This window comes from Tachypleus tridentatus, chromosome 7 (genome assembly GCF_004210375.1).
Source record: "Tachypleus tridentatus isolate NWPU-2018 chromosome 7, ASM421037v1, whole genome shotgun sequence".
In the NCBI taxonomy this organism is placed as follows: Eukaryota; Metazoa; Arthropoda; class Merostomata; order Xiphosura; family Limulidae; genus Tachypleus; species Tachypleus tridentatus.
The window spans coordinates 146,347,544-146,375,471 of NC_134831.1; the positions used below are offsets into that span (position 1 = coordinate 146,347,544).

The 27,928-nt window shown below is 35.8% G+C and overlaps 1 protein-coding gene across 3 annotated transcripts in view; it reads left to right on the forward strand.

Annotated features, from left to right (window-relative positions):
- Window positions 1-963: 963 nt before the first annotated feature.
- LOC143256847 (GDP-mannose 4,6 dehydratase-like) overlaps window positions 964-27,928 on the forward strand; it is a 61,334-nt gene continuing 34,369 nt past the window's right edge. For 2 of the 3 annotated variants that reach the window (XM_076514600.1, XM_076514601.1), the window contains exons 1-3: window positions 964-1,131; window positions 21,097-21,229; window positions 24,796-24,905. In XM_076514600.1, coding sequence (XP_076370715.1) covers window positions 1,072-1,131; window positions 21,097-21,229; window positions 24,796-24,905 — 303 coding nt within the window. In that variant the 5' untranslated portion in view covers window positions 964-1,071. Of the gene's footprint in view, window positions 1,132-1,666; window positions 1,803-21,096; window positions 21,230-24,795; window positions 24,906-27,928 lie in introns of all 3 variants that reach the window. The other variant, XM_076514602.1, reaches the window with a different exon arrangement.

Below are 27,928 nucleotides of genomic sequence, written 5' to 3' on the forward strand. Positions count from 1 at the left end.
AAGCAGATTTCCCTATATGTGAAAACTTTCATGTGCTTCAGTCGCACGTGTACTTAAAACATGTTAAAAAATTAGAGTTTATCTTTTTAAGATAAACGTACGTGTACTTAAAACATGTTAAAAAATTAGAGTTTATTTTTCTAAGATATTTTAATCCTTATAAGTAGAAGAGTAATAAATATATAGTTGATTCGCTAAATTGATTACCAAATTAATTTGTATTTTCCCGGTGTATAACTTGCTTTGATCGAAAGTGAACAATAATTAATACAGGAAGAAAACTCACCAAATCACAGCGATTAAAATGAGGGTGAGCTTAGTGAGAACTATTACCCTAGATAAAATTTCCAAGCTATATTTAACATGGGAATAGGGAGAGCAGAAATAATATTATGGGATACTTGAAAGTTTTTAAGGAACCAAACAAGGAGCAAAATTGCCTGTGTTACCACGCCCTGATAGTTAGGCCGTTCGACTCTCAATTTGCGGATTGTGGGTTTGAATCTACATCACATTAAACATGCTTGCCATTCCAGGTGTGGAGGCGTTATAATATTATGATCAATCCATTATTTGTTGATAAAAGAGTTAGCGGTGTGTGATGTTGACTAGTTGTCTTCCTTTTTGCCCATATCACTGCTAATTTAGGGACGGCTTGCACAGAAAGCCTTTGATAAGTTTCACGAGAATATACGGAAATAAACACCAAATAATTTCTGCTCAGTGCTGGAATTCTTTAGATTACATTATATAAAATCACGTTTTCCTTGTATATAACACTCTATAAACATTATTTCACAAAGCCTACTTGAAAATAAAATATACTGATTTATTTTAGGTTGATAATAAATAACGTACTATTCATGTTAGACTAATTATCTTTTTATTTTTAAATGTTTGAATAATATAACGCTGCTACCAGGTTTTTTTTTATGTCTAACGTCATAACCGGCAGGTGATTTGTCAATCTGGTGAGTGAATTGCGTTTGAACGGCAGATGAGACATCTATTTGGTGTCCGGGTTTGTTTGTACTCCTTTTTCTTAGTTGTTGTCTTACGCTGCAAACAAGAATGAATAATAATTTGAATAACAAACGCAATATTGCTTTAATTACAGGCATTACTGGGCAGGTAGGTTTACGATAACATAATATTACTACTAATAGTTATTGTGTTCAGTGAAAACTGAAATAATGTTATAATTTGTAAAGTTTAGTATTATCACTACAATGATACCAGAGTACTAGTAATGTTAACATTAAACCGGTGTTTCTCAACTATGGGTACTTGGATCTGCGGCAAATTGTTAACTTCACAACAATGTTGCCGGTATGAAAGATTTCACAAAAACAAACAAACACTGTTACTGCGATAGAATACTCATATATTACTTGAAAAGTTTTTTTTTTTGTTTTGTTACTTGCATTTTATGTTTGGTAGTCCGCAACAGTTTAGGGAGGCAGCGAGCTGGTCCCTGATAATACCAAGAAATTGAATAATGGTATCAAAAGCTGAGAAAAACTGTATTATTACTGTATAATAATGTTACTGTTACTGACTTTAGGTGTTAATGTTAGTATCAGTATTACTAAAGCAACTTGCACATTAAAAGACTAATGTATCGTGTCCTGAAACATTTGTAGTGTATGATATTTGTCGTTGGTAGATGGCACAGAAAAGTTATGAAGTGAAGGCAGACAACAATAGTTTAAATAGTACAAGGATGTGATAACGAGGGTGTTACTAGTATACTGCTACTAGAGGTAGTGAAGCAAAGGTGCCGTCACTAGATTCATTTCAAGGTAAAATACATCATTCCAATAAGAAATTTAAGTTATTTTTTATATACTTACGAATTACATTTTGACATTTTTTGCACTTTTTGTGATGTTTATTTATGATTTGTGATATTTCTTGGTGTTATTTAGTGTTACTATTAGTATATATGTAATATAGCCTCAACCTTGCCTGTAGTAACTTATTCCATTTAGAACTAAAAGTTTTAGCTAGTATTAGTAATAAGCATACTTACTTGGTGAATTTATATAACTACCTGGATCACTGAATCAGGATTTAGATCCTTTTGTTAGGATTTAGGAGGGTCAAGTGTTTCAAAGACCTCTCCTTCCAGCACATTTGTTGGAATCATCATGCAAGATACACCATTGTATCTGCTAAATGCTAAACAAATTATATGTATACATTCTTTAGTTACAACAACCCCTTTCAAAGTCATATCTGTTGATATATGACATGTTTAGCATTTTGTATGGCACTTTTGGAACATACAGTTCTTCACTTGTGTTTGTTTTGCCCTACACATCACACAGTTCTGTATGTCATGGCACATTCATTTTTCTAATTCATGACTATAGTATTAAGAATAAATACCATAATTAATCATTCATTATAAATTAGTTAAATTATATTAGTATTTCAAGTCTAGTATTAGCTACTTCTAGGTATTCTTTACATATTTTCATCAGGTATAGTATAGCAAAACAGTGAAGTCAGTAATTTATTCAGTTTGTTTCTTTAAATAATTATTTGAGCAATGTAAGACCCTGTCATTTATTTGTATATTTCCATAAGAAATCTGAACTTGTGCTTCCTGATACTTGTATGCTGCAGAGAGTATTGAGTACTGTGTTGGTTGTAATATTATTTTGATTAGGGTTGTTGAAATATTTCTGTGTTGGATTGCCTTATTCAATTATTGTATTGCTTCTAAATTTTAATAATATTCTATGATGAAGTTTCTGAGTTATCTGACAGGCTCGTGATGTAACTTGCATGTCTCCACATCTTGATCTGATTCTGATTAATGTGGGTTTTCAAATTTGATTTAGAGTCAAACATGATACCTGAAGTGTAAGTTTGTAGGAGAGTTATGCTCATATACATTTTTGGTGAGTTTCTTAACACTTGTGCTTTTTGAAAATAAGACTGTATTTTAGGGATGTTATTTTAATTCTTTGTTATTAGCAGTACTCTACTCTTTGATTTAATTTGGGATTTTAAGTTTGTGGCTACTATTGGTGGTGTTGGGACACTCTTCTAAATTGCCACATCATCTGCAAATGGCAAACTGTGGTAGAAATTTATCTGTTAATGTTATGTTTCTGGCATACATGGTGAATAGAATGAGGCTAACCCTCACTCCATGGGAGATACCTACCTGTGGAGTAAGGTATTCTGGGGTACATACTGTACTCTCCACATTAATTCTACATTTTCTATTGTGTAAGAAGTTAGATAGCCAGCAAATAGTATATTTCAGTAGTCCACTTGATACATACAGAATCTGAGATTATTGTGCCATACAGTGCCAAATGGTTTCTTAATATTTTCTATAGTGAGAATGTATGTGAAAGTTTATTTATATTCAATTTTTCAATTATTTTTCTGTTAATTAATCTGACTAAATGCCCCTTGGTGTGGATTCCTGTACGTGGTGAGGGGACCTCCCAGGGAAGGTTCTGTCCTATCTGGTTACCTTCTCTGGGATCTAAACATCCACCCACGTGTTTGCCGTGCGTGGCGACCCGTGAAGGGGAGGAGAGGATCCTGGTGGTTGAGGGGTCCAACCCTAACACACCACTTTGGCCTTGAATTCCTGTAGACGGGCGGTCTTTGGGTGGCCCCCCTTGGGTCAATCGACTGGTCCACTTGGGCTAGAGTCAACCAAGTACCAGTGTTGGAAGTTCTCAACGGGTGTTGTGGACATTGTGCCTGATGCTGGTGTTTGGGTATAGTGCTCACGAAACCCTGGCGTTGCTGCATTGTCCTTGCGTGACTTTGTAGTGCATCCCCTTGTAGGGCTCCATGGTGGGTGGGGTCAGTGGGTACCGAAATTTTTCTTTTCCTATGGATCCTCTAAAAAATTTAAATAAAATTGTAAAAAACAGTCAATGGGTAAGTGACCACGCCTTGAATACTCAGAACAGCAATCTTCAACATCAGTAACACACGCATTACCTCATTTTCTTATATTACATTCTCTTTCGGAAAACCTTTAGGGCAAATGTCCCCTTTTTTTATTCAAAAGGGACTAGAGGGACTTGCTGGCTCTCCAAAATCAGTAAAGAAACTTCGATCTGGTGACATATTGGTTGAAACATCCACATCCCAACACAGTGAACTCCTCTTGAATTCAAAGGCAATTGGGGATATACCCATTGAGGTTACACCCCATGCTACCTTGAATTCTTCACGAGGAGTTATTGTTGAAAGGGATTTGAAGAACGCTTCCAGTCAGAGATTCTCGCTGGTCTCTCCACTCAAGGAGTTTCTGCAGTGAGGCGATCTCCACTGCAAAGATGGAATTACACTGCCAACAAATACCCTCGTTTTAACATTTACTTCACCGTGCACCTGCCACCATCAAGGCAGGTTATCTCATTTGCAGGGTTCGCCATACATACCAAACCCTCTTCGATGTTTCCAATGTCAGAGATTCGGCCACTCAAAGACATCCTGTTGTGGTTCCCTGACATGTGCTCGTTGTGGAGGCAAGGACCACGATGCCTATGACTGTGACATGAACCCACATTGCGTAAACTGCAATGGTTCTCACCCCTCTTACTTTCATTCTTGCCCAAAATGGTTGGAGGAAAAAGAGGTGCAGCGTTTGAAAACGACACATAACATTAGTTATCCTGAGACTCGAAATTGCTGTCCACAACTCCATCTCGACATATGCTGCTGCACTTCATTCCACAACTACAGTGGGAGTGCAGACAGATCTCTCTGTGCCTCCAAGAGAATCGTTTTCAAAATAAATGAAAAGCCTTTTGACCTCCGTGGTTAAAAAGGTTGATGAATCGACTTCCACACCCATCTCTGTTCCTCCCATACCTTCCAACAAACCTCAAGATCCACGTCCTTCAGTTTCAAATACAGGCATTTCTTCTGATACATCTTTTTCTCCCACCACAAGAGACAAAACAATTATTCGTTCGTGTCCTTCAGTCACTGGATTCCCTTCCAATAACAAAAACTTGCCCACCCGACACAGAGAAGGATCCATGGAGGTTGATAGACCTCCTCCGACTAAAGACAGTAAAGAAAAAAAGACGTGGTCGTAAACCGAAGGGTTCTCCAGCCACTTCACCTACCCGTTCTTAAAATAGCCACCTTGATACAATGGAACTGTCGAGGTTTACGCTCTAATCTGGATGATATCAAAACACTGATTGCTTCCTACCATCCTGTTTGTCTTTCTTTACAAGAAACATTTCTCAAAACTGCTGATACTGTCTCCATTCGCAGTTTTCTCTGTACAGAAATGACAGGTTGTGTGATGGTCGAGTACATGGAGGGTGGCACTGTTGGTTGATCAACACGTGCCCACCCTGTCTTTGTCACTCAACACACCCTTGGAGGCTGTAGCCATCCATGTTTCCTTGGGTCATACCATCACTGTTTGTTCTCTGTACCTGTCCCCTGGAGAGACATATGATCAATCAGATCTTGATGCTTGCCATTGCCATCTCTATTTCTAATCCTAGGGATTTTAATGGACATCATCCCTCTGGGAAGTGCTATTATTGATGGGAGGGGCCCATCTGTAGAGCGGATGCTCTCTGATCACAATCTTTCTCTTTTCAATACTGGTTCTTCCACTTACTTTCATGCATCTAGTCAGTCCTTTACCGCTATTGATCTCTCAGTTTGCTCCCCTTCATTATTCTCCCATTTTTCATGGAGGGTTGACAGTAATCCACTAGGCAGTGATCATTTTCCGATCCTTTGAGAGAGACTGGCCGTGGTCAGTGCCACCCTACGCGTGCCCCGTGGAAGCTGGATCAGGCAGACTGGTCCACTTTCACTGCTCTCGCAGAACTTGATCCTGCCATCGTAAATCAGCCATCAATAGACGACTGTGTAGCAGCGGTAACTGACTTTATTACACATGCAGCTGCTCAGTGTATTCCTAAAACCTCGACACGTTTTCCACGATATCCTCGTCCGTGGTGGAATCCTGCTTGCCACTTAGCACGGAAGGCTCAAAAGTGGGCCTGGGATACTTTTATTAGATATCCCACACTTTCAAACCGGGTTGCTTTCCAACGGGCCCGTGCACATGCTAGGTGGGTAAGACGTCACAGCCAGAAGGAATCTTGGATTAAGTTCACAACCAGTATATCTTCTACCACCAGTTCCAAGATCATATGGGACAGGATTCGAAAGGTTAATGGACACTACAATTCTATCCCTCTCTCGATCTTACTCTCTGGTCAGGAGGTGACTGATGTTCGGAACATCGCTAACACTCGAGGTGAAAGCTTTTGCCGGGTATCTAGCACTTCTACTTGTTCCTCCACCTTCCTGGCTATCAAGACTCGGGCAGAGCGATCACCTCTTTCCTTTCGAACTGACTGTTTCTTTGACTATAATTGTCCCTTTACCCTGGTGGAACTATGTCCCTTCATCGGTCTGCCAGTACGTCTGTTGGACCTGATGATATTCATTATGACATGCTGCACCATCTATATCCTGCTTCTCTTGATGTCCTTCTGATTGTTTTCAACCGGATCTGGCAGGAGAATGTTTTTCCTGATGCCTGGCGCCAGGCTATTATTTTACCTTTTCTAAGCCAGGGAAAGATCCCAAGATTCCTTCAAACTACCGTCCAATTGCTTTGACGAGCTGTCTCTGTAAGACATTAGAAAGGATGGTTAATGCTCGTCTTGTTTGGTTCCTTGAATCAAACAACCTCCTCTCGCCCACCCAGTGTGGGTTCCGTCGACAGCACTCCACCACAGACCACCTAATTCGTCTTGAAACATCTATCAGAGAAGCCTTTCTCAACTGCCAACATCTTGTATCAATATTCTTTGACATAGAGAAGGCTTACGACACAACATGGAGGTATGGCGTTTTGCGAGACCTCCATACATATGGGTTACATGGCCATCTACCCATGTTTATTAAAAAATTTTTAATGGACAGGAGATTCCAAGTTTGTGTGGGTTCGACACTTTCCGTTCTTTTGTACAGGAACTTGGAGTCCCTCAAGGCTGTGTATTGAGTGTTACATTCTTCAGTATAAAGATAAATGCCATCACTGAACAACTCCCTCTCACTGTTACGAATGGGCTGTATGTCGACGACTTTCACATCTCATGTCAGTCATCAAACATGAGATATATTGAGCGGCAACTACAAACCGCCTCAATTGTGTAATGGAAGTGGACTCTGGCGAACGGCTTTAATTTCTCTCTCTCCAAAACTGTATGCCTGCACTTTTGCCGATGGGGTATTCACCCTGATCCTGAACTTCATATCGGTGAAGTTTTGCTGCCAGTGGTCCCGGAGACCAAGTTCTTGGGGCTTATCTTTGATCGTATACCACACTTAAAGCAGCTTCGGGTCAAATGCACAAGAGCACTGAACATCCTCCGTGTTCTCTCTTCTACCAGTTGGGGCAGATCGCTGTTCAATGTTAAAGGTATATCGTGCTCTTATTAGATCGAAACTCAATTATGGATCAATGGTCTATGGCTCTGCCAGACCCTCGCCTTAAAGATGCTGGACCCCGTTCATCACCAAGGACTTCGACTCTGCACTGGGGCTTTCCGCACCTCTCCAGTTCAAAGTATATATATTGAATCTCATGAACCTTCTCTACACCTTCGCCGTTTGAAACTATCTTTAAAATATACTTCGAAACTTCATTCCTTATCAAAGCATCCCACCTGGAAATGTGTTTTCCTTCCTCGGTGGGCAGTAATTTTTCAGAACAGACGATCTGTCATTGCTCCGTTTGGCCTTCGCATCCGGGAGCAATTGGATGAATTGGGTCTGTCCTTGGATAACATTGCAGATTCCACAGGCCGGCCCATCCCACCATGGCTTATTACAGCCCCAAATGTGACCTTTCTTTCAGTCACCTAAAAAGGCAGATACTCCAGATTGGAAGTACCATCTTTATTCAATGAATATCTTTCAAACAATTATTCAGTTCCCATTTATACAGATGGTTCCAAATCAGGTAATTCAGTGGGCTCTGCTATGGTTTGCTATGGGTCAGTAGTTGCATGCAGAATCCCTTCTACAGCTTCTGTGTTCACTGCTGAACTGTATGCCATATCTCTTGCCCTGGATCATATTGCAGCTGAGCAGTACTCCAACTGCACTATTTATACTGATTCTCTTAGTTCTATACTTGCCTTGGAATCGCTACACGCTAGCTCACATCCTATTCTCGCTGATATTCAAACCCGACTGGCCCATTTCTCATTAGCAGCTACTTCAATCCAGTTTTCTGGATACCAGGCCATGTTGGTATTCAAGGGAACGAGCTTGCAGATATGGCAGCTAAATATGTCTGCTTCAGCACCATCACTCCTATGCCTATTCCGTACATGGACTTTGGTGTTGTCTTCAAGGCTCGGCTCCGTGCCAGCTGGCAGTCCACTTGGAATGAGCAACGTGGCAACAAACTTTTTCAAATCAAACCCAAAATTGGACTTTGGCCATCTAGCTTCCGTAAAGTTCGGAAGGAGGAAGTTGTTCACACTAGGCTACCCATTGGTCACATTTTAACTCATCATTTTCTTTTATCTGGAACTGATGCACCAATGTGTAGTTTGTGTAACACTCAAATCACTATCAGCCACGTTTTACTTTCTTGCCATTGTTACAATTCTCAACGACGGCAATATTTTAAACATATTTTTTCCCAGGGTCAATCTGTAACATTGGACAGAGTTATTGGTGATGGTGACTCTGTCCACCTTGATAATGTTTTTAATTTTTTAATGGCCATTAACCTTTTAATCTCATTTAAGTGTTGCATATTTATTCATTACACCTTTTTAATTGTGGTTCCTTTTTTACAGTTTTAATCTCTCTCCTTCAATTTGACATTGGACAATGGCCAGAACATTAAATAACTCGACACCAGGACTGGAAAGGCCAACTTCAGGTGACTAATGCTCCTGTTTGAACTATCCGTTTGAACTACTCGTTAGTCATCCTGGCGAGTTGTTATTATACTTTTGCTGCATATCATTTCACACTTTTACTACTTAACTTTTTAGTACTGGCCATATTGACTCATAACCCAGAACTAGGACTGGAAAGACCAACTTCAGGTGACTGATGGTGGTTTTTATACTTACCTGTTAGTCTTCCAGGTGATTGACGGTGGTTCTTGATCATTACCATTCTGCTACAGGTAGTTCATTTTTACAACTTTGTTGACTGGATGTCAACATTGGTTTTTACGCCATTTTCTGTTTTGATTGCTGTTTTGTTTTTATCTTCAATTACTTTTACAAATTTTACTCCATTTACTTGACTTTTATCTTTTTACTGGACATTTGGCTACTCATTGTTACAATTTTGCTATGTATCTTTTAAAACTTTTATTCTTTTACATTTTGATAATAGCTGCTATGGCACATAACCCGGAACCAGGACTGGAAAGGCCAACTTCAGGTGATTGACGGTGGTTCTTGAACTTACCTGTTAATCTTCCTGGCGGGTTATGATCATTACCTTTTTGCTTGAGTAAATACCTTACAACTTCTTATACTCTGCCTTCTATCTTAACATTGTAGACTAGGTGTCAACATTGGTTTTATACTTTTTTTGTTTTACCTTCATTTCCATTTATGTCTATTACTACATTTATTTATTTATTTATTTTTTTTACATTTTTACCGAATGTCTGGTGCAGATAGCCTCGCTGCTTTGTGCCATAAAACACTAAATCAATCAATCTGACTAAATGATCACTTGTTTGCTGAGACTTAAAGCTATTTTGCATTTCAGGTAATTGTGAGCTATTTTTCATCAATGTATTTGTCTGTTATTTTATTCATTCAAAGGTCAGTTGGTAATATTCTGTTTGATTTGTTGGTTTTCCTTTTTTAAGCAACATGAAAATATTTGCATCTTTCCAAGAGACTTAAATGGATCCTGATTTAAGAGTTAGATTAAAAAATTGAATTAGGTGGTCAAAACAATATTGTATGCCATTGTCTCCTGGAGATGTTTGTTTGTTAGTTTAATTGCCATAATGATTTTTGTTTTGGTAATGTAATGAGTTATAAAGGTTGTTTCATTGTTTTGGTCTTGTATATTTAGACTTGTATGTACATACTGAGAAGGAGGGGATGTGTATCATTTGATTTTGTGTGATATTTTCACATTTGTGTCACTAAAGTTATTGGTTTATGTCTGGGGCATTGTGTGTTTTGAATATATCCTGTAAGTGGTTTTTAAAAGCTTCAACTTTCTGTATTTTTGTATATGCTGTTTGATAACTCCCACAAATAAGACTGATTTGTTTTGAATTTTGTGCAAAGTTACATGGGCTATCTGCACTAGCCATCCCTAATTTAGCAGCAGAAGACCAGAAAGAAAGCAGATAGTATTCCTATCCACCATCAACACTTGTGCTACTCTTTTACTAAAGAATAGTATGATTGGTCACCACATTATAACTCCCCCATGGATGAAAGGGTGAGCATATTTAGGATTCCCTATTTAGGAATAGGGATTTTAACTTGCAACGTTCATATTGGGAGTTAAGTACCCTAACCACCAAGCTATGCCAGACCCAACAAAAAAAGGTAAGTTAAAAAAGTACATCAATAGAGGTCAGTAAAAGACTAGTTAATCTATTGTAAGATGATTAGGTGATATTTCTGAAAACATGAGGTTGTTAATGGTGTTTAATGAAACTGGATCTTTGTTACTAATAGACTGCTTGTTTAATCAGTGCTTAGGGCTTTGTTTACCTTTGTTTTTTCTTATGTACATTAATGACATTGATAGTCATAATTATTAAATTATTGATGACATTAAACTTGGATATTTTTTCTGTGTATTTTGAAGTTATGTTCTTGATAAATCCTTATGGATTGAAACAGGGAGAAGAACAGAATTGGTTCTCAAAGACATATTCCTGTTTGGTTAACTGAATAACCCTACAACTAATTAGTTGTGATGGTAAAAGCAGTGAATTTTGTTATGAATTTTGAGATATTCTCTTTAGACTGTCATGCTGGTTTTGTTAGCTTGCTGAGCTGAAAAGTATGCTTTAATTTGGGCATTTTTAAAATAGAAATGTGCTGTATGTATAATGTTGGTTATTATAGTTTTAGCTGGGAGTGATGTTTCATCAGTCTGTCTCCTCAACAACCTATCTAATGTAATGGAGAATTTCAGACAATGATTATAATTTTTTGTGCCAGGTATACCACCCTATCTAATTATATGCTCAAAATAGCACAATGTTCATTGGCTGGAAGAATTTTAAAATGACAAACTTGCTTGTTATGACAGAAGTCTGTGTCATTTTGTGCAAGTTGCATGTTGATTGGTACTGTAATGGCCAAGATATTGGCGTGACAGGTGAACGGCTTTTCATCTTTACATAGTAGATTCTAAAGGTAACAGGATTAGTGGGCACAAACTTAAGATTTGGAAAAAGCAGGTGTCTTCTAGTAAAGACATTTATTTTTCTAGCTGGTCAATTGGCTTGTGGAGTGAGTTTGCCATTGGCAGTAATAGAGACTAGCATTTTACAAGAGTTTAAGGGAGGGTGATTTATGATTTTTTACAAAAATAAAGGATAGGTATGAATTTTTTTTTATCAAATGTCAGGTGGGATAGGACAATTTTGAAGGATCGAATGATCCTCTGTTATCCATATGCTGTGTTGAAGTTTGCAAAATAATTTAGTGAAATATATATTAAGAGAGCCAGCATACTATAGATTCATTAAAGGGGGTAATCTTTATCTTGATGTGTAGTTCTTTACTCACCACTCAAAACAAAATTCTTCAGGGGTGTGAATAACATGTGATTTTATCATAATTAATTATTCAGTGTTAATTAGCAGAATAAAAGATAATATAGAAGCTCAATCAACTAATTCAAGTCAAAGCAAACAACTAAGCATTCCACTGGTAACAAAGGTGTGGTGCCAATGGACACTATTAATGACAGCTTTTTTTTTTCTTTTTAGACATGTTATAGTTCAGTTAACCAGTCTTTTTCCAACCCCTATAGAAGTAATTTTTTAACTGATTTTGTGAAATATTTTGCTAACTTTTTTTTCGAAAATCTGCATACCCCAAATCCATGTAACATCATCCAAATAATATCCCCTAAAAAGGTTAACCATTATTATTTTTTTGACATATGTTTGATAATTTATATCATCTTAACAACAGGTAAAAAAATTACATACCAAGAAATTTGAAAAGCAAGTGGGACACAACCTCCATGCATGGTAGTACTCACAAACTCATGATTACAGACTTTCTTTCCTTGTTACATACCTGTTTTTCATGCACTTTGTGAATTTGTAATTGATTTTCTTTCTTTAGTGCTGTATCATTTTTGTCCATGTTGCAGTTCTGTTCCATCCATTTGATTACAACTTCCTTTTCTTTACCTATCACACTTCTACTTAGACTTCTTTCAACAACATATTCCATGACAAATGGTAAAAAGAGAAAAAAGTCAAGAGGCATTGATTTTCAAATATTTTTTCAACTAATTCAGTGATGTTTGGAGGAACTTTATCTGTCTATTGATCTTACATTCAGATGTTATCTCTTCAGCTCATTCAGTAAGTCTTGGATTTTACTCCATGGTGGGGTATTTCTGTTGTTTTAGCTCCAACGACTTTATTGAGTTGTAATGAACCAAAACATACTGATAAATTTACTGATTCTCAATTTCTTGATTGGTTTCTTCTGCCCCTCCCCATCCTCAGTGTGGATTCCTGTACATGGTGAGGGAACCTCTCAGGGAAGGTTCTGCTCCTTCAGTTTACCTGTTCTGGGATCTAAACATCAATCCGGATGTTTGCCGTGCATGGCGACCCGTGAAGGGGAGGAGAGGATCCTGGTGGTTGAGAGGTTCAACCCTAACACACCACTTTGGCCTTGAATCCCTGTAGATGGGTAGACTTGGGGTGAGTCCTTTTGGGTCAGTCGCCTGGTTCATTTGGGCTAGAGTTACCAAGTACCAGTGTTGGATATTCTCAACAAGTGTTGTAAACATTGTATCTGATGCTGGTGTTTGGGTACAGTGCTCACGAAACTTTAATGTTGCTGCAGTGTCCTTGTTTCACATTGTAATGCATCCCCTTGTAGAGCTTGATGATGGGTGGGATCAAAATGCACCAAAATTTTCCTTTTTTTCATTATAGATCCTCCAAATAAAAACTTAAATTAAGTAGTGAGAAACAGTCCATAGGTAAATGACCATGTCTTGAAGATTCTGAGCAGAAATCTTCAACATCTGTAATATCTGTTGTTCCTCATTTTCTAATCCTACATTCTCTTTCAGACAAACCTTAAGGGCAAATGTCTCCCTTTTTCATTCACAAGGGACTTGTTGGCTCTCCAAAGTCAGTAAAGACGCTTCAATCTGGTGACACATTGGTGGAAACATCCACATCTCAACACAGTGAACTTCTCTTGCATTCAAAGGCAATTAGGGATATACCTATTGAGGTTACACCTCATGCTACTTTAAATTCATGACAAGAAGTTATTGTTGAGAGGGATTTGAAGAAAATATCCCTGAGTCAGAGATTCTTGCTGGTTTCTCCACTCAAGGAGTTTCAGCAGTGAGATGTATGTCCATTCGCAAAGATGGAATTATGATGCTGACCAATATCCTCATTCTGACATGTACATCACCATGTCCACCTGCCACCATCAAGGCAGGCTATTTCAATTGCAGGGTACGGCCATGCATTCCAAACCCTCTCCGATGTTTCCAGTGTTAGAAATTTGGTCACTCAAAGGCATCATGTTGTGGTTCCTTGACGTATGCTCGTTGAGGTGGCAAGGACCATGATACTTATGAGTGTGAAATGGACCCTCATTGCATCAATAGCAATGGCTCTCACATGCTCTACTTTTGTTCTTACCCTAAATGGTTAGAAGAAAAAGAAATGCAGTGTTTTAAAATGATTCTAAACATTACTTATTCTGAGGCTCAAAAGTTGCTATCCACCACTTCATCTCAGATGTATTCTGCAGCACTTCATTCCACAACTACAGTGGGAGTGCAGACAGAGATCTCTGTGCCTCCTAAAGAATCGTTCTCAAAACAAATGAAAAGTCTTTTGACCTCCCTTTTTAATCCTATGAGACTTCAATGTACATCATCCCCTCTGGAGAAGTGCTAATGTTGATAGGAGGGGTTGCCCTGTAGAGTGTATACCCTCTGATCACAATCTTTCTTTTTCAATAGTGATTCTTCTACTTATTTTCATGCATCTAGTCAGTCCTTTATTGCTATATATCTCTCAATTTGATCCCCTTCATTATTCTTCCAATTTTCATGGTGGGTTGACAATAACCCATGAGGCAGTGATCATTTTACTATAATTTTGAGAGAGACTGGCCATGGTCGATGCCACTTGACCCACATGCCCAGGTGAAAGCTGGATCACAGAAACTGGCCTTCTTTCACTGCTCTTGCAGAACATAATCCTGCCATTGTTTGTATGCCATAAATAGATGACTGTGTGGCAGCAGTAACTGACTGTATTATACAAGCATCTGCTGAATGTATTTCTAAAATCTTGACACATTTTCAACTATATCCTCATCCATGGTGGAATCCTGCCTGCCACATGGCATGGAAGGCTCAAAAATGAGCCTGGGATACTTTCTGTAGATATCCCACACTCTCAAACCCTATTGCTTTCCAGCAGGCCCATGCACATGCTCGGTGGGTAAGATGTCAAAGCCTAGAAGGAATCTTGGATTAAGTTTACAACCAGCATATCATCTATCACCTGTTCCAAAGTCATATGGGACAAGATTCAAAAGGTCAGTGGGCAATGTAATTAAGTCCCCTCTTGATCTTGCTCTCTGATGGCCAGGAAGTAGCTGATACTCGGAGCATCGCCGATACTCTAGGTGAAAGCTTTTGCCAGATATCTAGCACTTCTGCTTCTTCCTTTACCTTCTTAGCCATCAAGAGTTGGGCAGAGTGATCACCTCTTTCCTTTTGAGCTGATTGTTTCTATGACTATAATCGTCTCTTTACACTGGTGGAACTTAAACTGGCCCTTCATTGTTTTGGTAGTAGATCTGTTGGACCTGATGATGTACTCTGCAAAATGCTGCACTTTCTATCTCTTGCTTCTCTTGCTGTTCATCTGATGGTTTTTAACCAGATCTAGCAGGAGAATGTTTTTACTGATGCTGGTGCCAGGTTATTGTCCTACCTTTCTCTAAGCCTTGGAAGGATCTCATGATTCTTTCAAACTACCATCCAATTGTTTTGATGAGCTGTCTCTGTAAGACCTCAGAGAAGATGGTTAATGCTCATTTTGTTTGGTTCCTTGAATCAAACAACCTCCTCTTGCCCACCCAGTGTGGATTCTGACAACAGCGCTTTGCTGTGGACCACCTGATTTGACTTAAAAAATCAGTCAGAGAAGCCTTTCTCAAATGACAACATCTTGTATCAATATTCTCTGACATTGAAAAGGCTTATGATACAACATGGAGATGTGGCATTTTGCAAGACCTCCATATACACTGCTGACCAAAATCTTAAGGCCAATGACCATAAAGAAAAATACACATTTAGCATTGTTAGACTCAACCACTTATTTTTGTAGAGCTTTGAAAAGATGAAAATAAGAAATGGGAAAATAAACATAAAAAGCTTTTTCAGCATAAATGGCTTTAATGTGAAATAACTCAGAACCAGGACTGGAAAGGCAAATTTCAGGTGACTGATGGTGGTTTTTGTACTTACCTGTTGGTCTTCCTGGTGAGTTGTTATAATTACAATTATGCTACAGAAAGTCCTTTACAACTTGTATTACTGTAGTTTTTCTCTTAACATTGTAGATTAGATGTAAACATTGATTTTATACTGTTTTTTGTAAACTTTGTTTTCACATTATTTCCTTTTATGAATTTTACTAAATTTAATTTTAACTTTTTACTGGATGTTTGGCAGAGATAGCCTAGCTGCTTTGTGCCACAAAACACCAAATCAACCAACCAACCTTATGCCCAATTCTTCTCCAGTTCAGGTCCTAGTTGTTTTATTTGCATTCTGTGGAGCCTGCCTCACTTGTGAATGATTTTGGCCAGCTTTTTCATCTCAAACTTTTGTTTCTGGTTGCTCACTTTCTGCTGAGGAATGGGTACTTCCTTCCTTTTATCTTTGTTGCTCATGAATGAGATAAGTGTTATTCTGTCTTTTCTCTCCCTGTATATTGAAATGTTTTCTTGGTTTTGTACTTTGTGCATGTCCCACATCTTTCTTTTCCTAGTCATCTTTGTAATTACTTTAATATGGCTGCAGGTTTTTGTTGCATTATGGTTCTGGACTTCTGGTCTGTGTTTTCCTTTCCTTTTGCTTGGGGTTTTCCCCTTTTACTGTCATTGTTTATTCTTTCCATCTTTTTGTTTGTTATGGTCTATTTCCACCTTACATCTCCTTCCTGAGGCTCTTCTCTGTACATCCCCAGTAATTTTAGAGGTAACAACTGTGGTGTCCACTTCTTTATTTTATTCTTTCTTGTATTTTGACCTAGTTTTCTTGTTTTTGGGATCTGTTCAGTCAGTTGTCCATATCTGTTTTTTTATTTAGAATTCACATCTTGCTCACATGCTTATAGAATTTGTCTTTGGGAGTGTTCCCAACTCTGTAGTTGTGGATTTATGCTGTACACTTTAATATTTTTACTTATTTCCCATCTCACCCAGTCTTTATTACTGTCTTTTTTTCATCCATACACACTTTGGGATTTGTTTTCCTGTCATTGACTTTTTGGATCTGAATACTTTTCTCATTGTTCTTTGATTCTGGTTGGATAACCTCCTCAGTCAGCATTAGGCCCTCTGTTCTGGGCTGTTTTTAACCAAGGAAGGATTTTCAGGTGTCTTTCATTGTTTCCATTATTATGTTGCTGTTTGGCTTCTTCTGGTCTCATCTTGACAGGATTTGGTAATTGCTATCCCCACTCTTCTTTGGCAGGCCTCTTGCTTGGGCTGGGTGATCTAACTCTCAAATTTTGTTTGACTCCCACTCAGTTTCCTGTCAACATAAGGGTTTTTCTGACCTTCTGTACAAGCTGACCTTAACCATTTTTCTTGTTTATTCACAGAATGGAGATTTTGTATTAAATGCACCTCTCTTGCATATGGGCTTTTATTTCTCTTGTGTGTACATGACTCTTTCAGTGGGCTCTTGTGCATGATTGGAACATGACATCCCAACCCCTTAATTGTCATTCTGTCTTTACCTTTATATCAAGATTATTCTATTATGGTGGTGGGGGATTTTCAACACCATATATATCACTTTTTCTGCAGAGACTGGTCTCTAAAGGCACATTTTCTAATATATCAACTTCTTGAAGAGCAGATAAATCTCTTGGTTAACATTGTCTGCTTATCTTGTGATGCTCCACTTGAATAACTCCACAGTTGCTATTTCAGTAGTTCATCATGTAGACATTTGTTCTTAGGATCTGTGATTTCTTGCTCTGGATTTCTTTTCTTGAGCCTATATTTGTTGTATATATATCTTACAGTATGTAATGTTTCTGGGGTTAAATATGGTGACATTACTTTTCTTTGATGGGATCTCTTGAATGGAATGACCCTTTTGTGTTTTAGTTTTTCATTCAATTTGTTTTCAAATCAGAATCTCTCAGAATGATGCATTTATGACTCCCACTTTGGAGATTTTTCTTAAGTTGATCTCTGTTCATTTTTCAGGTCAGTGTTATGCCTTTGTCTTCATATATGAGATTTGTTGGATCCCTTGTTAAATGTATGGGATTTTTCCACAGTGTAAATTGTTTTCTTACCTACTACTTTCTTTTCCTGTTCCACAATGGCACAGTGGTATGTTTCTAGAATCTGGGTTTCTGTATTTGTGGTGGGCTGAGCACAGATAGCCCATTGTGTTGTCTTTTGATTAACTTCAAAAAAGGTAAAAGATAATGTTCTCTCCTCTGCCAATGAAAATGTGCTGTTTACTGCCTTTGTTCTCCCTGTCATTCTTTGACCAGATCATCCTACTTTTCCATGTCTTATTTCCTTTTAGTTGTCGTTTCAGTTAGGATATGTTTGTCTTAAACATTGTGGATTAACAGGCAGTATTATCCCTAACCTTTCACCTCTTTCTGTGTAATCCATTTCATTTATATGTTTTAAGACCTCATTAAAGCCCTTGTCCACCACTTCCCTCCTCCAAACTTTTCTCTTGATTGGGACTTTGTATGTGGTTCTTTGTGTTCTTGTATGTTTTATTTCAACCTCTGATTTCCCTATTTTTTTATCAATGTCTCTTAAACCATACCTTTGTTATGGTTAGCATTATTCAGAAATTTACATCTTGGACACCTCTCTTTCTCTATCGTATACACTGGTTGATGTTTTTCCAGACTGTTCCTTTCTTCCAGTGATGTGGGCTGCTTGGGGGGCAGTTGGATATTTTCTCCCAACTCTTGTTCTCCTCCTCTTTATTTTCTTATTATATAATCATTCTGATACCAGTTGCCTTCTGTGGGCTGTTTGTTGTTACCTCACTTGGATGCAAAACATTAAACTCATCCATCCCTTCTCAGTGCCCATAGTTAAGATCGGGTTTTCTCCTCTACTGGGTTCATAATCATTACATCATATTGTTAGCATGCCATATTCTTGGTGACCTGCATCTGACAATTTTTATTGTCTTATGGCTAATGACAATCTGAAATTTTTTAGATTGATCTTCATGTGCTGGTCCATAGTTCTTATGTTCTTCTCTTACATAACTTTTTGCCCAAGTCTACTAAGGGTAATTCTACTTTTACTCCCATTTCATTTTTTTTCATTTCCTACATTTATGATCATTCCAATCCTGATTACATTTTATGTTTGGTCTAGGCCTACTTTGGTATTTTACTTGCAGTGTTCTCTTCCATATTTCTAGTAACCATTTGTTTATTCTGTGAAATTCCTCCATGTCCCAGGAGCTCTCTTCCATTACTCTTTCAAGTTGGATTCATCAGTTAATTAGGCTGATGTATTCTTCCTTTTCCCATGAGGAGTACCCCTTTGTAGAGTATCTTCAAATCCATCACCTAGCATTGTCCCTGAGTGCTGACCATTTCCATCTTTCTTTGGATGTCAGCATCAGGACTGGTTTGTGGACTGTATTTTATTTCACATTATTTACATTATATGACTCTTTTTTGCTTGATGAGTTTTCATTCACCTCCAGTTGCCATCTTGCACACTGCATTGCTATTATAACTGGTGAATATTGTTTTTGTTATTTCTTTATTAATAGGGGCTATTTTTGCTCATGTATTATGGATCCCACTCTGTGGTGAGTGATGTCTTACCAGGTATACAATTGTTTTTCAAAATATGCACTAACCATCCTGTAACTGTGCTCAATGTCAATTGCATTAGCATTCTTCCTAAAGTGGACCTAATGTACAGTTCCAGATGCTACCAGGTGTCAGTTGTGTTTCTATTCAATTGTCCTCTATCAAAAAAAAAGTTATGTTGCAGGATGGATTGGGTTATACACACCATAAAGATGGGTTGTTCCATAGGACTGCTAGTAGTTCTCTTTTGCTTCATAGATGTTTGTCCCACACTCTACAGTCATGGATACACATGATCAAAGTAGATATGGACTGTTGTCCATCTCTGATGTACAATTCCAGATGCTTTCAAGTGTTGGTTGATTGACTATGTTCAAAATAGGGTATCACAGTCACTTGTGTTGTCTCTGGTAATGTGATATTCCAAACTCTCCATTGTGTTTTCTCTCCTTTCTTCTAGTGGAGTATAGGAGTAATTACCAGTTCCTAGCCACTGGGGTGTTGGGCTATAGAGCTGTTTCCTCCTGAATGTAGAATCGTACCACTCAGCTGAGAGTTGGTGTGTGTCATTCTGGGGATGTTGACAGCATACAGCATTTCCTACTGCTGCAGACCTGATGTACAACATCTGTTGCTACCAGATTTTGGTTGTAGCACTATGCCATATCCATTATTCAAATGTATGTGTATGTATATGACCAAAATGTAGCTATTTTATTTGTTTTAAAAAATATGCAGTAATTTTTCCTTTCTTTCTGGTAAATCAACTAATGAAAAGTTGTTTTTGCATTACTGATAGTTGTAATGTTTTTATTTCAATTAGATATAATTAAGCTATCAGTTCATTACTTTTTTGCATTGTCACAGTACAAGAAACGAAGATAACATTCAATAAATAATGATTTTAGTCATCAGAATATTTTAATAGACCTAACTAAGTTTGATATTTTCTTATCAAAGAGAATTTCTGTAACTTTCAAAAAGGTATAATTTAATGCCAAAGCACTTTCATGGACAAAAGTAAAGAAGTATTAAAGAATTTGTAGCTGTGTAGCTTGTTTTTGAGTTTTCAAAACCTCCTTCTGTAATTAGATGGTGAAATATCAAGAAAAGAGACATACAATAACAGCACCAGCAAGTGCAAGGTAGACACAATGGATCCTAAGAATATTTTAGGATGATGAAAATTAAAAGATATTCTTGAGTGAAATGTAACTTGTTTTATTAATATTTGTGATGGCAAAGTGACTCAGTTCTCAAACAGTGATGCTGTTAACCAGAAAAGTCAACAGTTAGGTATACCTGAGTAAATGCTTTGAAAAAAATGCATTTTTCTTACCCCTTTATTTAAATGTTTAATTTTGTTTCATATCCTCTCTGAAGAAAACATTGCTTCATTTTAAATAGACACAATGAGGCATGAGTGAGTTTTAAGTCATTTATACATATTTAAAGCTGCCAGTCAACATTCTAAATTGTTGATCAACACACAATGTAACAGGCAATGTTTTGTAGCCAAACTCAAAGAAAATTTAACCCTTTATGTATAAATGTGTGCATTGTACATTTAAATTCTTAAAGAAGAAATCAAGTATGATAATGAAGTAAAATATTAAATGAGTATAACAGGGAAACAAATTTAATGTTTAAAATTGAGATTTTTTGAAAATGTGTACTTTTATAAAGTATCATGGGTGAAAATGTAATTTTACATGTATTATGTATTTTTTCAACCTTTTTTCTCTTACTCATAGGATGGATCTTATCTAGCACAGTTTCTGTTAGAGAAAGGGTATGAAGTTCATGGAGTCATAAGACGTTCTAGTTCTTTTAACACTGGTAGAATACAACATCTTTACAAAGATCCTCTCACTCATACGCAAGGCTGTAGGTGTATCTCTTTTGTTTAATTGTTTTACAAAGTATCTCAATATTTGTAATACATTTAACAAAAAAAATAGATAATATCCATTTCTTCCCAAAATTTAGCACATACTGTACTAGAACAAGTTAATTTCCTAATTATAAAAATAATTATTTATACTAGAAAAGCCAATTTTATTCTAACTACTCCATAAAAAAGTTATTAATACAAGCTTATAGCAATTATTGTTTTATAACTGGTATTATACAAATTTTTGTTATAATCACTTGTGTGTGAAAAATTTGTCAGCATTTGGTAGTAGTAATGTACAAGAAATATTGAGAGTAGTTATTGGATGAACCTCCTGGTGTGTTCAAAAGTGAATTGTGACATCACCTATGCACTGTTATTGTTTTACATTTCTGCAACTAATAATATAAAAACTATGGATTAACATTAGGATCACCATTTAGATAATGACAGCACGTTATTTTTGTACTATGTATTTCAGAATAAATATGAATAAAACAAACTGTTAAACATGTTACAGACATCAAAGAACCAAGTAGTCCTTTAAGGTTGTCTCTGCTTATTCATCCCAAAGAAAAGAAAATCAGTAATCAGACCAACCTTTAATTTTGTGAAACAAATTTCCCTGGTAAATGTTTAAGTGCTCTATCCACTATTGCTGATGGCAGTATACTTGGACACTTGGTGGAATTTGCTTAATAGATTGTCTGGCTCATTGATTGATTGAACTCATTAATTATTATCAAAAAATGGCTAAAAACTGTCCAGCTTTAATACTAGTCGTCTTTCTCTAAACTCCTTCTGATAAGTTTAAATATATTTTATTACATAATGACATCAAATCTATACACAATAAATCAGATTATAGTAGGGGTAACTAGTGACTTGTATAAAGAAATAATTATCTTTTTTCTTTTTTTTTTCTAACTTGCAAACAATGTGTTCATAAATACATCCTAAAATTCTATCAGCTTTACTAGTAGCAACAGAGCACTACTTCAATGGCTAGATTAACTCGAGCCTTATGCTAAGTTTTTGTTCTTTAACCACTTTAATAAGTGGTTATCTTCATTAAGCACTGGATGAATTTATAATAATTCAAGTGTACTATCATGATCTTAATTTTAGTATAAGGGCATGTGCCAACTATTTGTTTAACTTACCAATTGTTCAAAGTTATTTTATCATATAGTAACTAAAAATTCCTCAGTAAACTTTGCAAATTTAATAATTATGTTTCTAGTATTATCATTAATGTAAATAAAAAAAAAAAAGCTAAAGCTCTGACCCCTGAAGCACATAACTAATAACTATAATAAAACTATTCCTTTCTTTCATCCAGCCACTCTTCAGTCCACTTAACTAGTGTTTTTGTATTGATGTGAATTTCTTAGCTAATCTTTTTGTTTGGCACCTTATCTGAAGGTTTTTAAAAATCAAAGTTCACCTAGTTCACACACTTTCTATCAGCCAGATAAGTAATATCTGGAAAAAAACAAAAAAAGTAAGTAAATTAGTAAAGTAAGATATCCCTTCATTGAATCAGTGTCAACACACATTTATATTTTTTAAATGATATTGTAATCTTTATCAGATACACAAATTTTTCTTACTAAAGAAGTAAGATAAACTGGCATATACTTCCCAGGGTGACTTTTGTCATCTATTTGAAGAATAGGAATAATTTTGGTAATTCTTTTACTATGAGGCACCAGCACACTATCAAGTGACTTAAAGAAATGAGAGGCTTACATATCTGATTTTTAACCTCCTTTAAAATCCTGGGTGTAAACTATGTTTGGCCCTGTTATTTTATTTTTAATCTCTTAAATCTTTTTAATTAATAAGCAAAGAATGAATTTATGTGATTCAGGTTATTTCCAATATTTCATATGCTGAGGGTCAAAATTATTGCTAATATTCTGTTTTGCAAAATACTAAAAAGAAGAATATTTACAAGTTCAGCTCTCACATAGTCGTTATCACAAGCCTTCACAATTATTTAGAGGTCCAATCCCAATTTTAACATTGTATAACATACATGAAAAAAATCATTGTTATTAGTTTTAACATTATGTTTCTCATAAGGCTTCTTTGATTTTCTAATATCTTCTTCAAACAAACTTAGGTTTCTATCATTCTGTAGATTTTAGGAGTTTCAGTTTAAAGGGATAAAAAACTTTCTTCACTTCTAGCATTGTTTTGCATAACAGTTGTTACATTAACTTCTCATTTTGTGGCATGCATCAATTCTCATTTATCAACATTACTCTGTATTCAAATTATTTAAGTATAAATTTATTAACACTTTTAGGTTTTGATTCCATCAATAGAATTAGGTTACTGTTTAATACATTTATTTTCAAATACTTGTTATAAAAAAAGTTTTAAAACTATCATTTAGATTAATTGCATAGAAATTACATAGAACATTTAAGATGAAATTTCTGCTTTTATTTTTAATATGCAATTTATTAATTTAATTTCATTCAGTTAACATTTTAAAACATTTAGTTGGTAAGAACTATAAATGCTACACATTACAGACATGTACATGCGTTATAACAAGTGTGTAAATGTGAGGAAAAAAATGCCTTATTTTATGTGTTAATGCTTGGTAGCTATTTTAAAATACTAGTGTTTCCCAATCATTTCCCATCCAAGGCACACTTACTTAAATCAAAATGCTACATGAAACACCAAACAACTTGGTCCAAAAATTAGTTCATATTACCACATAAACTATAAAGCTATGTGTTCACCAAAAGAACAAGGAAACAGAATACACTTGGTTCCATAAACAAAATTGATTTACATAAATACAGTTCATTTGCTCATTTACTTATTTTTCTCATTTGTAATTTATGCAAAACTGCAACACAGGTGTTCATGTCTGATAGCACACCAGTTGAGAAATGTTATTAGATGCAAGTTGTTACGTTATTGAAAGAGAGGTTCTAGAATATGCTGTACATGAAAACATACAAGCTGTTGTATGCTTAGTGCTAATTTTAGCTTGAAATTTGAATAGCTAAAAAGTATTTTGGGATGAAACAACATAAAGTGTACATGTGTATGAAGACACACTAGATTTTATAGATAGTTGTATTTTTAGATCATACAATAGCTTTTACATGTATATGATGGTATCAGAATTGCATTAAAACTCCAAGTTGAGCATTTACATGTATGCAAGATCTTTCAAAAGTTATTTCTATTTCATCTAAATATTATTATTATGAAACAATTATCTGTATTTTGTTTGTTCTAAAATTAACTTAACATTTATAATAACAACATAAAAACCATCAGTAACATATATACTATGCTTGTGGTAAAATGTCTTATTATCCAAGTTCACTGTCCTTATCTTTAAGGATATTATACTTATGAAACTAGTTGTCATTACGGTCTGTATTTATTCATACATGTATCTGACAAAATTTAACATAAACTCAAGCACAGTAAATATTCCTGTTTATATATTTTTGTCTTGCATTTAAGGTTTTTTATATTAAAATATTATTTCAGGAATGTGTTAATTTATTTTTTGTTGTAGCAATGAAGTTACACTATGGTGATATGACAGATGGAACATGTTTGCTAAGATTAATCAGCCAGATTCGCCCTACAGAAATATATAACCTGGCAGCTCAGAGTCATGTGAAGGTAGGAATTAGGTTTCAAAACTCATTAAAAGAAAGAGATATTATGTAATCTTACTTATTTATATTTTTATTTGGAATTTTTAAATGCATTTTGGAAATTGAATCTAACTAAAATTGTTTTTTCACCCTATTGGAAATATATGAAAACTATGATTTTTAACAGTTTAATTTTAATGATGTGAACAAAAGTAATTGTTTTAAAGAGAGTCATTGTCTGCATTAAATACTGCTGTTGCTTTGTTTAGGGCTTTTACTATATTTATTTGATTATGTATTTATTGCTTGTTACTCTAATGTTAAAAACATTATGTGGTGCTGATTTCATTTATTTACCACAAAAAGCTTTTTACCTGCATATTATTGCAGTTTGAGTTAAAAGAGATGCAGGAAAATATTAGCAAACACTGATATTTCATCTAAGTACTCAAATACTTCTAAATATATGGAGAAAGTCTGCTGTATGTCAGTTTAATTGAATGTATTATATGTTTCCAACTTAAGTGTGTATTTTGACTAATGTTGTGATATCTTTACTTTGATTTTCCTCAAATATAAGAAAATATTTATTTTAAAAGTGCATAGTTTTCAGTAAGGTTCTTTAAATATTATGATACCATATTTGTTTTTTTCTATAGATGCAGACAAGGGTGATATATTAGTTTTTTAATCATAAAATTAGGAGTTGGTTGATCATACAAAAATTAGTTGTTTTACTCATCAGAATATATGGCAAATGACAAACCACTATAACTTCCTTTCAACAATAATTTAGTGTTATAGCTTTCAAACACTAAAAGTAGTTTGCTGATTGGTTTGCCTCTTGCAGAGAAATCTTTGTTTGAAATGAGTTATTTCCTTATATTTGTGCCAAGAATTAGGTCAAGGTTCACTGTCTTTTGCATATTATCTGTAGACTTGTTTTTGCTTACCAAAGTGCTATGTCTGCAGATTTACAGTGGTAGAAGCCAAGTTTTGATACCTGTGGTGGGCAGAGCACAGAGAGCCCATTGTGTAGCTTTGTGCTTAGTTATAAACAAAATAGTGTTTTAGTGCCAGAACAATTAGCATAAATTGTAAGAATGTCCAAAAGCCATATTTACTTTAGACTCAACTGCAAGAAAGGTTCTTACAAAGGTCAGAATTCAATGAAAGAATACAAGATAAAAAATTGTGAATCAGAATGAATAGTATGAAAAACATACTTTGTTATTCTTATCCTAACTATTTTCATTGTCTTAAATCACTTTCATGGTTGACAGGCCTCAATCAACAAAAATAATTATAAATAGTTTAAGACACAGCCATCCTGGGGCTCTGTGATTAGTTGTTTCTGGAACTACCTCTTAGCTTTGGTACTATGTAGAAAAATTGGTTCTTACACTCTGTACACCTGTGCAATCACTTTGCAAGAAACTCTTAAGTCTAGCAGGGTTTTTCTTAGGAGCTTATTTTGTCATTCAGGGCTCACATCTGCCTGAGTTCTGAGTGCATTCATATTAAATCTGCTTGTTGGGTCAGTCTGCATTTCCTCAACTACCTGATCATTTGATAACTTGTAGCTCTCAACATATTTCTTTTTTTATTATTGATTTCTTCTTCCTCCTTTTCTTATGACTCATCTCTGGTGTATCTGTTCCTTTATAAGAAGTGATTCTTTTGTTTTATTGTCAAGTAACCTCACAGAAAGTTAGTCATCTGATGGTTTAAACTGAAGCTGGCTATCCAGATTTACTGAATGTGATATTGCAGGAGAGATGTGGACAGTCAATGTTTTTGTCACATCTGCATTGCACCGCTATTTCTTCCAACCCTAAGATTTGTTTCCTTCCACTTACCATTGTTAAAGGCTAAAAGAGGTAAACTGTTAATTAGTTCTTCTTTTCTTGCAGATGTCACAAAAATTGAAAATCTTTAACCTGTCAAAATGAAAAATTTATCTATCTATCTATCTATCTATATATATATATGTGTGTGTGTGTGTGTGTGTGTGGTGTGTTGGAAACAATGGAACCCATCATGGAAATAGTTTTGCCTCACAGGGAATACTTCTCTCTTAAAATATGCATTGAGTGAGAGATAAGAAAGACCTATGCCAACTGCCCCTGCTGAGGTTTTGATGTTTAGATGGAGTTTTCTGAAATACTTTGTACATATATTTATTTCACCTTTATGCACATTCAAACCCAGATTGTTTTCTGGTTCTGGATGTTTGGTGTTATTTAGCAGAATGTCTCATTTTCAGGATTTCTCTCTTTGTTTATTTCTGCCTTGATACATCCTCTTTATCCAGGGACTTCTTTGCCATCTCCTGTGGTTGGTGTATTCTTTCCTGAATATTGATGCTTGCAGTCATTTTCACATTTTGTCACAACAAGTTCATCACATATCTCATTTACTTGTGTTTCAGTTTTACTGACCCTTGGATAAGATCTTTCAGGCTGGCATGTTAAAAAATCTGCAAATGTTTATATCTAGTTAACTTTATTATTTTTTGGATATTTCATCTTCTATGTGTTTTTGATTTTATTCAATTGCTACTCATAAACTTACATAATGTAAGTATATTTTCATTTTCACTGCTCTTTCCTGCCTTATGGAATCTTGCCAGGTGGCTGGTGTTTTCTCTCAGGATATGTTTATTTTTCAAAATCTGCATCAGGGCATGATAAATAGAAAGTGCTCAAACCATTTTCTCTGGCTCTACCAGTGCCTACTATTAATATTAGTTAACTGCTTCATCTAGATGGTACTGTTCCATGGACAATCATGGAAAAAGTTGGCACCAAGAAAGTGACTGCCTACTTCTTTAGCTCTTACTTGTAAACTTTTAAAAATAATACCTTGTGGTCATTTATTGCACTGTTTGTAGTAAAGTCTTTTTCTGGAAGGCAACTTGTGGGGATCTGAATACTTCTCTGGATCTCCCCAGTGCAAATTCCCACCCCCCTTCTTCAAGTGTAGCATGGGAGTCACTTGCCACTTATCAGTACCTAGTTGGGGTTGATGCACCTTGGAGATTTTTAC